The sequence below is a fragment of the Aplidium turbinatum genome, chromosome 2, assembly GCF_918807975.1.
Source record: "Aplidium turbinatum chromosome 2, kaAplTurb1.1, whole genome shotgun sequence".
Lineage (NCBI taxonomy): Eukaryota > Metazoa > Chordata > Ascidiacea > Aplousobranchia > Polyclinidae > Aplidium > Aplidium turbinatum.
The window spans coordinates 18756320-18768601 of NC_137473.1; the positions used below are offsets into that span (position 1 = coordinate 18756320).

At 36.9% G+C, this 12282-nt stretch overlaps 1 protein-coding gene across 1 annotated transcript; it reads right to left on the reverse strand.

Moving 5' to 3' along the window:
• Positions 1–1062: 1062 nt before the first annotated feature.
• Positions 1063–2874, reverse strand: LOC145788395 (uncharacterized). The gene is made up of 4 exons (XM_082600165.1): positions 2627–2874; positions 2195–2318; positions 1921–2068; positions 1063–1350 (listed from the first exon to the last, which is right to left on the reverse strand). The coding sequence occupies exons 1-4, from the start codon at positions 2703–2705 to the stop codon at positions 1063–1065; spliced, it is 639 nt and encodes a 212-aa protein (XP_082456291.1). The 5' UTR covers positions 2706–2874.
• Positions 2875–12282: the final 9408 nt, after the last annotated feature.

Consider the following 12282-nt stretch of genomic DNA (forward strand, 5'->3'; position numbering starts at 1 on the left):
CGGTGAAAATTCGACTCACACTGCTAGTGGATATGCCATGTCTGAGGAGTACAGCTCAGCTATCCAGTGGAATCTTTCGGGTAGCTCAAATTTGGGCAATAGGCTACACAAATAATAATATTTATTTGCATCAGACAAAGCTGTCAATATACAAAACAAAGAAATAATACACAAACTGCAAATGCACAAATAACGAACAACAACAACGAAATAATACACAAACTGCAAATGCACAAAATCTCACTAAATAGGCTATCTAATGTTACAAGTTTACAGACAATGGTACGGTAGTGTTGCAAGTTAGAAGAACTGAAAGTATTCAGAACGATAAAAACAATCAGATGACAGGGCAGCCATCAAAACTAGATATCAGCATACATAGAATTATTATAATGAAGACGATAATTTGATATACGATGGCAATCGGACCTCATCAGGGAGGCAACAATAGAGTTTGTTTATCTTTATCCTGCATTGCGGGAAAGCGGACTTGAGCGCTATGCATCGGTGTACGCCTTCCGACATACACCTGACCCACGCTGCAGCCGACGGCAATGTCTGTTTCCGGTTGTCTACTCTACTTATGACTTAAATTTGGTACTACCCATTACTCGAAATCGATCACTGGGTAGAGGCAATTATCGTAAAGTTTCTTGCCCAGAGAAACAACAGCAAGTGCGGGTGGCTGGAGTCGAACATGCAGGCTCTCGAATGCGAGCCCAACGCGCTAACCACTCGGATACTTCGCATCTTCCAACAAAAGAAAAAACATATTTCCGAAGTAATGCATCAAATGTTATAATGTTGCACAAGACTTGATGTTTACGTACGCTATAATGTTTAGGCAAATTGTGTATAATTCTAAATGCATTATTGAAGGCAACACGCAGGCGATTAATGTTACGTTGATGATAATTTTCCCACAGATGACATGCATACATTGGAGTACAATATGAACGGAATAGAACATTTTTAATATCACTGGAGCACTTGTAAAATTTTGATTTTAATTTGTTGGCAGAACAGATCATTTATTGAAACATGATCAAACCGTCGCAATCCTCAGGGCAGTCTTCTTGTACACAACTGAGATTGCAACAAGTTTCCACACGACACTCTGTCTCCACATGCTGTTATGCACTTTAAGCCATGTTTTCTGCAGCTGCAAGACATTGTACCACATTGATTTTTTGTTCCTTCTTTGCATTTGCATCGTACAACGTTCAATAGCCATTCTGGTGCCGGATCTAAATTGGCCTTTATTGGCATAACTGCACCTGCTGCGTCAGCTTTCCATCCCCATTGTGCGAGATCCAAGATTTCAGTGTCAAGATGCTTCCACTGACATACCTGAAGCAACAGTTTTATATCAACTTAGATAAATTAAGTCTTGCTGCCATAAAATTTTTGATTTGTAGTAGCCTACACCACATGTTTATGCTAGTGGGTCTGCTACTATTCGGTGAGTCCGATTCAGTGAGTCCGATTCGGTGAGTCTGATTCGGTGAGTTACTAACTTCTAACCCCTAACCCAAACCCCTAACCCCTAACCCTAAAACGGCAATGATAGTTAGGCTATGGTACCCGATAATTTAAAAAAAAAATTGAAAAAATCCCCCGTTAAGGGATCGGACTCACCGAATCGGACTAACCGAATCGGACTCACCGAATCGGACTCACCGAAACGGGCCATTCCGTATGCTAGTCATATTATAACGCAACTTGTTTTGCTATAACTTGCATCTTTTCCTTACCGCAGTTTAATAGCGCAATTTGCTATAATATTTTGAAGTTACCGACAATAAACAATTCTTGAAAAATATCTTCAAGTGGTATAATCTATAGAGCAAAGACGCTTTTATACTAAATGATTACGGGTATTGTGTTACAATACCATTAGGCTACGCACTATTATTTCACCTGCAAATGTACTCTGAAGGAATGAAAACGAATTGCAGCTTCGGTGGGTGGCAATCTTTCAGGATGAACAGTGGAAGCTGTTGCAACCATCTGCATGTACTTGACGTACCGTAGTTGGCCAAGTGAATCGGCAGGTTTTGCACTAAAGCTTGATGGATCAACAAAATATAGCATTACTATAGGTGAATCTCATTCAGACTGGTAGGCTACTCAGCAACATTTTCATTTCTTCTTATTTAATTAACTGTGCACCAATACAGTCCCAGTAACTAACCTTTTCAATAACAAATCTCTTCCAGCATCAGCTATTTGCTCACGTGTAGAATCTAATCTCCCAAATACATCAGCAGATTGTTGAAATTCTTCCTTCTTCAGGTAATTGAACATCTTTAGCTTTCCTAAGCAACAAGACAGATGACATAATTAATCATTGTCACCAAATAATGTGTGCATACACTCCATACATTGGCATTCCAAATAAAAGTATTACAATATTAGAATAATATTGAGTGGATTTGGTAATGACTGCCATCTGAATTCTGGCATATCTTTTAAAAGTTGATCAGAAAATGGTAAAAATGTACTTTCAGACAAGCATGGTAAGCAGTTCAGAAATATATAAAACACTGTAACAAACACTATATATAAAACACTGAAAGCAAGATTAAAATGTACTGCTACCAAAGCTGATTAATTATATTGGTACCTTGTTGATATATTGCAGAAGTTGTATCACATCCACTCCAAGCATGAGCAAACAGCAAGTAATTTTTGACACACCTCATGCACCTTACAACTACTTTCGCTCTCTTCTTTTTCTTTTAGATATTGATAAAGATGACTGTCACCAATGTTTTGTGCATAGCTGATTAATGTCTTCAGTCCACCTCGTTTCACTTCTTGTAGCTTTGATAAATTATGAGATTGGCATTTGATGCATAAACTTTCATTATAAAAAGCTTGATTCTGATTTTCCATTATTCAATTATCTCCATAACATCTGAAAACTATTTTATCAATTCTAACTGTTTAATAAACTAAGCTATACAACTTAGAAATCATTACCGGTACTTCATAAAAATCTTTAAAGCTGTAAAGAGAGAAAACTAACATCAGACCTAGGAAAAAAATGGCCACACAGAACATTTGCTCTTTCAAACTTAATCTATATCTGAATATGTTATAGCCTTTACAGGTGGTCTCAGAAGTAACAAGAACCATAGCTCCTACTGGTAGGCTGGCCTCCTTATTTAACTGATAGTGTGTGCAATTACCAGAAAACGTATTGTTGCATGGATATCACTAGAAGCTACCAGGTCTCAATAAACACCCTTCCTTTGTCAGTTTGTGCACCAGTGCACTGGTAACAGTGGCCTACTACTACTACTACCATACTGCATTCATTGGTACAAATACTTCACACCTGCATGCAATGCCATTTAAAATCCAAGATGTTAAATGAAAGAGAACTCAACTAAAAGAACAACAGAAAATTCAAAAATTTAACATAAGCTAGAGATGATAAGACATGCTGCATGTAAAAAACATTTAGACCTGTTTCCTTTAACTTTCATCATAGCCCAGCATGCCTAGTGCACCTGTGTAATGTGTATCGCCTTCTGCCCGGTACCCTATCTAACGTTTTGACTTCTGTTGCAAACCAAATTAAATGAATACCCTGACATAACTTACGGTACCGATAATGATGTTCTTGCAAACAGTTCCCAAAACAAATTAAACTACGGTAGGCTTGCCTGGTACGGTACTCAGTTCTGTGATATTTAGGCTAGTACTGCAGCCAGTGCAGAGTGGTAGATCAAGAATCTTTGCTGTCCCAAATGCCCAAACCTACTCAGTACTGCCTAGTTACTTCCAAACCTCATGGCTATTTTTTTTTTCTTTTTGCGCAACGCTCAGAGTTCAAGATGGATACCACTACATGGCTAATAAGCTGGTCAGTGGTCACCGGAGGAACTTCGACTGCCAGAATTTTACACGGCTTGCTGTTTCTGCTGAAAACATAGCTAGATTAGCTGCGCCACTAGCGGCGCAAGGTGTTGCTTAAAAAACGGCCACAACTTTTTTTGCCAAGGGTCCCTGGTTGGAGGAGAGTGATAATCCTAAACAAGAGGAATTAAGCTTTCCAACGATACTAAATTTGTTAAGGTCGCAATTTATTCCAGGCGGCCCTATATTTTCGCATTTTACGCTCAGACTATACCTACGACAATCGCAAAGCAATGTAGTTTGTTTCAATGACCGTCTAAGATTGTTTAGATTTTAGAACAACAGATCAAATAACTTAGTACCCCAATGTTTTTTCGAAAATTCTACAAATCAACATGTTGCATTCGTAGCCTACTGAAATGGTTGGAAATTGCAAAAAAGTCACATAACAATGAAATCCTGTTGAAAATATGAGCAAGAAAACTGAAAATGTAAAAAAGAGGACATTTGAGCATTTTTGGGTGTCCTCGGAGGACAATTCATTTTTCTTCAAAAAAGAGGACAAATCCTCTTAAAAGAGGACATATGGTAGCCCTATCTAAGTTAGGCCTATTATAGTTTTGTGAATTCTTTGGCTATAGGCTACTAGGCTACATGCCCACTTTGGCTCTATCAGTTTATAAGGATCATATTAGTTTGGAAGTGGAGGCTATGATTAGGCCGCTACCGCGGTTACGACAAAGAGGTAAGCTAATGACAGCTAGTGTTGGCATAGAGAGTCAGGGATAGGCGAGTTTACTTTTTATTAATTTCAATTTTATTTTTTGCTGCTGGAACAAACATGTTAGGCTACTACAGAACGGCAAAGTAAACATAGGCTACTTACGAATATGACACCAACAAAAGGAAAAGATGGCAAAACCCAACACGTTTAAAATAGTATTCTAACCCTAAGCTATATTGATAAAACAGTGTTACTACTATCTTAAAACTGTAGGCTACAGCCACCAAACCTAGAAGCAAGATAGAAAAATAAACTTTTTTTTGTGAAAATAGTCCTACAATTACAATTAGGCTAACACTTGCAAGTTCCAGGGCGATTAAACTTTATTATACACAAAGAAGAAATCCAAAAGGTGGTAAGTTTCCTGAACTTTTTCGTTTTCAAAAGCATTTTAAAAACAAAAGTTTCCCGTTTTCAAAAGCATTTTAAAAACAAAAGTGAAGCCATAAAAGACTCAAAAAGGCAACAATTAAAGGAAACCTGCTCAGTGTGATCGCCCATTGAGCGGCGTATAGCCTATAGTGGTCAGTGGAGTGGTGCTTCGCTCCACCGGCCAGTGTTCACACCTCAGTGCTGTCACGGAAGCCTCACTTAGGCCTAACTCTTAAAAAAATAAAGCTTTTAACAAAGCAAATCTAAAAAATTTTGTACTATAGCACAGGAGTTTCGAAAAGAGCAAACATTCTATAAAAAGGAAATGCGTATGCTATGTCGAGATCCAAACGAAGCAAAAGTTGATGGGGATTCTAAGAGGCTTGTAAGCTTGAAGCCTTAACCCTTTGAAGGTTGGGGGGGGGCTGTCAATTCAACTTTTTTGTATCAACAGTTGTATCTCTAAAACCACTGAGGCTGCGACTACGAGATTTCTTGACTTTTCCTAACTTTTATTCACCTCTATTGAGCTGAAATTTTGAGCGAATAAAGGTTATAAATTGAGAGATATAAGGCATTTCTCAGCACATCCTCTGAAATATTTCATATTCTATTGTTCAAAATTTTTCTACCAGCTGGATGAAAGCAATTAATTTGGCCCATGTCTCGTTAATCAAATGATTTAAATTGAGATTATGTAAAAAAAATTTAATCACAACATTGCAATGCATGTTTTTCATTACTCTATCAAAAAATACCAAATATTTCAAACATCATAAGTCACATCAACATTTCAACGTATATAAGCAGTTCTAAAATTTACATAGTTTTAATTTTCGGATATGCTCTGCGTGAATAGTTTTACAAAGTGAATCCCAAATTTTGAAACCGTGCCTTAAAAAATAACAGAGATATCACTTCTAAAGCATAAGAAGAATCGACAGCCCCCCCCCCAAACTGAGCAAGACTCCAGGAGCCCAACCGCCTAAGGGTTAAACTTTTGGTTAAAAGTTTGTAAAAACTTAACCTAACCTCTCTTGTTTTGGTCGATTTTTGTATATTTTTGGGACCAATAATGATTTTTTCTTAGATTGGTTTAGATAGAGCTTACATTTTGTATTAGACTAAATTTATCAAATAAAAACTGGTGCTCTATGTTACTGTATGCTACTGTAAATTTTAGCTGAATATTTATAGGGCCTACAGACTATATATTATATAAAAGTTAAATTAAACAATAAGAGCTAGTTATTAATGCTCAATGCCAAGCAAAAAGCCAAACAAAGCGAATTACATCAAATATAGTTTTTATTTTCTACACCTCTACAGCCTGTTTCAACCTAAAAGGGAGATCATCAGAAGGTGCTTATTAAAACAGAATCTGTATGCTTGATCAATTAGGCTAATAATGAAGAACGTTGCTGAAAAGTATTTTATTCAAAGAATAGGCTACACTCAAAATATAAGAGTCAATGCATTTAACCGTCTGTGTAAAGCTTGTAATTTTTTTGTTTCGACAACTCATGAATGTGGTGAAAGAGTATTGGAATGAGCACAACCAATATCATTCTCCAAGTCTAATCTGTTTCTCTTTTGTTTTCATTTTCAAGAGTTGAAAAGCCTGATTCGCATAGACAAGTGGAAGCAAGCGGAAGGATACTTCGAATAGCTTTTTTTGCCATTTTGGGATTGAAATTATACATTAGTGGCCAAAATCCAGCGATTGATTTTTTCGGAATAAATCTCTTGCGCAAGAATCCGTTTTGAGTTCTAAAAATTCATCCTGCAATTTATCGGGAAGTTTTTCCATCAACAATGTGAATGAATTTCGTATTAAATCAAACTCATCGTCATAAATTTCAAAAAAATATTCAATGAATTCCAGTTCTAAAGCTGTGAGATGTTTCAAAATCAATTCTTTTTCCTATTCTGGAAGAACTTGTTCTTTTCCGTCAACAAGCAGCATCGATGATAAACATGTTAATATGTTTAATTGTTCATTCTAACTTTTCTCTTTCAATCATGAAACTTGCTGGTGAAACATTTCAAAGCATCTTTAAATGTTAAGCGGTAGGTTACTGGCATCTGCTCCTGGAAGGGCCACCTAAGTCAGGCTTGTCGAAAGGTGGAGGATAGACAAAACGTAGTTCCCCGCCGCCAGGACAGCAGAGCCTTCTAGTACCTTAAAGGGATACTAAAGGAAAAACCTGACTTGGCGATTTTCCACGTTCTTTGTGTTTAACTTGCTACCATGAAACGATTTTCAATAAAAGTTTGCCTCATTGCGGTCTGATCAGCATTCCGCGCGTACTTTTGTCAGAGCTTTCAAAACGGGAATGGGCCTGAGCAGCGAAGCGTGCGACTGTACACTACAGTCTACGTCACAAAAGACGAGCAATCAGCTGATCACGCAACAGTTGTTACTGCCGGTGATTTAATTGTAGGCTATGTAATGTATATATGTACCGGTACATCAAAACATCAGATTTCAACATCAAAACATCAGACAGTTTGCTCAAAACCTCAGATGTGATGTTAAAACATCAGATGTTGTAACGTGGCTTTTGTTATTGCTGTCTTTTGTGACGTATTCTCGAGCAGTGTTTACACGTTTTGGTCATTTTGAAAAAAAAATGAAAATAAATGAAACGTTGGACTTTGGGCCTTGCCAGCGCCATTGAAAACGTTTTTTTTTTCGGTAATTTTTTTTTGAAATGTATTCTTGAATGTTCAGTTTACGCATTTTAATGCTTAATTCTCGTTTGAAAATTTCATTTAGTAGCCTATGCCTTTAAGTTAAGACAATCTCCTAATGACAGCGACATAAATCAACCACTCTCTTCCAACCTGCCTTGAGCCAGCATGGAAGCGATGGGCCTACAGTTTGTAAATTTACAGTACATGGTATCAATATGTCATTAGCTCATGGATACAGACACCTCACGTCAGTAGCGCACCCAGAAAATTTTTTAGGGGGGGGCTAATTCAGAAATGTCGGCCGAGTGATTCGCGACAATGGTACCGTAACAGTGACAATAGGGCAATGCCCATCCCTTTGATTCCATTTAAAGGCACTCACGGCTCACAACCCACCGGCTGCCGATACATCAAGATGCGTTCTCTCAATCAGATTAGAAGTTGGCCTAGTGAACCCCATGCTACTAGCACCATCAGCATCCTCATCCCTACATCCACTCTCGCAACCTTCTATAGATCTCGACTTTTTCGTCATGTATGACAAAATAGAATTAGCTTTCCGTTTGCCAACACAAATAAGTGCGAAAACAATAACTAGCACGAAAACAGTTTGAAACAAAACACTAATTTGTAAACAGTAAATTTAATGTGGACATTTTTCCTACTTAAAAAACATTCAAAATTAGTTCGTATTTTCAATTAAAGTCCCAGACACCTACGTCTCTCTGCTCAAATGTCGTATAGGCCTACAGTTTTACACCATTACGGGAGCATCTGAATTTTAGAGAGTTAACCCTATTGTAGCGACACGGGGTTTAATGAGGACGCCCCACTTTAGTAGTGAAATATTTCTCAAAAGGAAATATGCTGGAATTTCTTAAATTTTAGTTTTTGTTCTTTTCGAATTTTTTAAACCTACACTGGTCATTCTTTTACCTTCCTGCCCTTCACAATAAAGCATTTCGTCTCAGGTGGCTAGACATTTTCGTGCAATGCTAGGTATATATAATTTAATGTAAAACAATGAAAACTGTTAATACTACAAAAAGTGCTCAATGCCAAGCAAAGCAGAGCGAATTAAATCAAATAATTATAGTAATAACTGTGTTTAATTTAATGTAAATGCGATATAAATGTTACTGCAATTACTTTGAAATGTAAAAACGGCCAAAAATGCCTTATATTTATGAGCAAAAGTAATTTTTTGTTTAGTTTAGCATTACTTTATGCTATAATTCAAAACTTTCAATTTTGAAGCTATTTTTGGGAAAGCAGAATAAAAACCGACTTTCTGACGTCTTTTCATCTCAAACACTTTATTTCAATAAATTTGTTGGGTAAAAATTTAATTTCTATACGCACAATACACATTGCTATTATCTTGTAAAATATTTTGGCTCTCTGATTTTCATAGCTCCCGTTATTAGCAATTAATTAGCCCGGGAGCTAAAATAGCCCGTGACGTGCTTTCCGCGTACGAAAACAGCTCGTATTAAGATAGGGTTGAAAAAAGGTAGGCTACCATCAAAAACCATGCCATGGAGTGTCCTTTTTGCATAGATCAAAAATTCTCTGCTGACTCATTTAAAATTTTACGCAAAGGCAAATCCCAATTTGACACCAAAATTCAAGAAGCACTGTTAACGCTACAACCCAAATTCAAACAAACAATTATTTGCTGGAGGCGCGTCCATTCTGCTTAACATTTACTTGATATATCACTTTCCCTGTGGTGCATATTTTTTGTAGTTATATAGCCTACAGTATGTTGTTGCCTTTTCCTAATGTAAATTTACCTTCAAGAAATTGAAATTTATTGCATTTTTTAATTAACTTATTTTCAGATTCCTGATGAAGGCTTAAAGTTAAGCCGTAAACGTTCGACTGTTAAAACTATTTGTGAATATGTAAAATATATTGTTATAATGCTCAACCCTGTTGTATTGTTGTGTCTTATTCATGTCTAACCTGTAAGCAAATGGTATAAATGGAGAACATACAAAAGTCAAAAACTTAATTTTTTGTAGCGAGTTTGGGGAGGTCTTGAGCTCCCTTAGCCCCATGCTGGATGCGCTACTGCAAACTACCAACACTTTTGAAATGATTGCCGCATGAACGCAGACTACGCACAAACCTTCGTTTTTAGATTTAACGAATATATTTATCACCTATCAATAAGTGAAAACACTTCTTTCAAGTAGATCTTCAACTGCGCTTCAATATTAGCGACTTTGACTTGAGTTATAAAAAAAGTAAAGAGCTTTTTGAAGATGGGGTTGCTGTAAAAATCGATAATCATATTGTAACAATAATTGCATAAAATCATTGCAATTTATGAATTATTGTTGTTTTTCTTAAACCATATTGCTTCGAAAGCTTGGTTGGTAGGAAATGATGGCATTGATTTTGAAGTATAGATGCTGTTGAAACTTTATGGATAATTTTGAAGTATGAACTGTCAGTGAAATTATGATATGATTTAATGGTGTTTTATGTCAGAAAACTTCATTTTGTTGACGCAAAGCATTTGTGACAATAGTGACAAAAAAGATGTTGACGCAAAGATTTGTGACAATAGTGACAGTAGGCCAATACCCAATGGGCATTGCCCATCCCTTTGATTAATATTTAAAGGCACTCACGGCCCACAACCCACCGGTTGCCGATACATCAGGATTCGTTCTCTCAATCAGATTAGAAGTTGGCCTAGTGAACCCCATGCTATTAGAACCATCAGCATCCTCATCCCTACGTCCACTCTCGCAATCTTCTATAGATCTCGACTTTTTCGTCATGTATGACAAAATAGAATTAGCTTTCCGTTTGCCAACACAAATAAGTGCGAAAGCAACAACTAGCACGAAAACAGTTTGAAACAAAACACTAATTTTGTAAACAGTAAATTTGATGTGGACATTTTTCCTACTTACAAAACATTCAAAATTAGTTCGTATTTTCAATTAAAGTCCCAGACACCTACGTCTCTCTGCTCAAATGTTGTATACAGATTTACATATCCGTGTGATTCGGCATTGACGTACGGTACATCGGTATGTCCACCAGACATTTGACCACGAGAGTACGGAAGCATCTGAACTTTAAGGAGTTAAAGAAAAGTGCCATCAAAGACCATATCATGGAGTATTCTTTTTGCACACATCAAAAATTGTCTGCTGACTCAATTAAAATTTTATGCAAAGGCAAATCCCAATTTAATACCAAAATTCAGGAACCATTGTTAATGCTACAACCCAAATTTAAGCAAACAATTATTTACTGGAGGCGAGTCCATTCTCCTCAATATTTACTTGATGTAGGCCTAGGTATCGTGTTCCCTGTGGTGCAAATTTTTTATAGTTATTTATGCAGTTGCCTTTTCCTAATGTAAATTTACTTTCGAGAAGTTGAAACTTTTTGCATTTTTTAATTATTTTCAGATTCCTGATGAGGGCTTAAAGTTAAGCCGAAAACAATGAACTATTAAAACTATTTGTAAATATGTAAAATGTATATTGTTATAATGTTTAGCACTGTTGTATTGTTGTGTCTTATTCATATCTAACCTGTAAGCAAATGGTATAGCTTAAATGGGGAACATAGAAAAACTTCATTTTTTGTGGCGGGTTTGGGGGGGGCTTGAGCCCCCTTAGCCCCATGCTGGGTGCGCTACTGCTCACGTTGATGCGCAATCTGCTTTAAACGGAGATGGCAATTAAATATAGGCTAGATTGAGAGATTGCAGACTCGACGACCTCCTACGCCTTTAGGGCTACGGTCTTTCGCACTCTCTCATTGGATGCACACTGTACGTTTTTGTTTTATGTACGTTTCGCATCCAAACAAAAATAAAATGACCATCCATATATACCGTACTGTTGGTTTTCTTCCCTTGCATTTTCAGATTTAGTTTATTCAATGGACCGAACATATCAACCAAATAACCAAGGAATCTAATCCATCTGTCATTATTCAGCAATGAAACAAATTCCAATTTTATTTAAAGGTCAAAAAATAATTTAAGCTCGTGTCTGAGCTCAAACACTCGCTTGGTTACCATACGTTTCCTCTTTAAAGTCATCGAGTATTTGCATGAAAAGAAGTAGACCTATATGCTACGTGATGGTCTGCATCCATGCTTAAATAATCGGGAGTTAATCTATTAGGGTAATAATTTTCTCTTTAACGCTCTAGTCTAGGGCAATTTACTAGGCTTAAAAAGGTTTACAATCTTAAAACCAAATTGCCCCCTGAAAATTGCAAAATTTCTCCCTAGTGGGGAATTCCCACCCGGTTGGGAACCTATGGGCTACACGAACAAAACTTACAAAGACGCAGAGATGTACGTATATGCCGTAAATTCTACGCCGCATACTTGCGGCGTAGACTTTTTGTTTGCGCTAACGCTTGCGGCCACATTTTTTTTGGATAGTTTGCGCTTGAGGCTACGCCGTAAAGTTTTCGTGTTTTTTTAGCGTATAGCGTCAACGCATACTTTTTATTGTATTTTTTCTCTACAACACGCCAATACCTTCCAGCGCTGCAGTTGAAAGAATGTTTTCAAT

Bases quoted from the DNA above. Each gene is read 5' to 3' on its own strand.
- LOC145788395 (XM_082600165.1), bottom strand. From the start codon at position 2,705: ATGAGGTGTGTCAAAAATTACTTGCTGTTTGCTCATGCTTGGAGTGGA. The intron at 2,069-2,194 runs GTTAGTTACTGG...TGATCCATCAAG, and splicing joins AGAGATTTGTTATTGAAAAG to CTTTAGTGCAAAACCTGCCG. The intron at 1,351-1,920 runs GTGAAATAATAG...CTGTTGCTTCAG, and splicing joins CCTTCAGAGTACATTTGCAG to GTATGTCAGTGGAAGCATCT.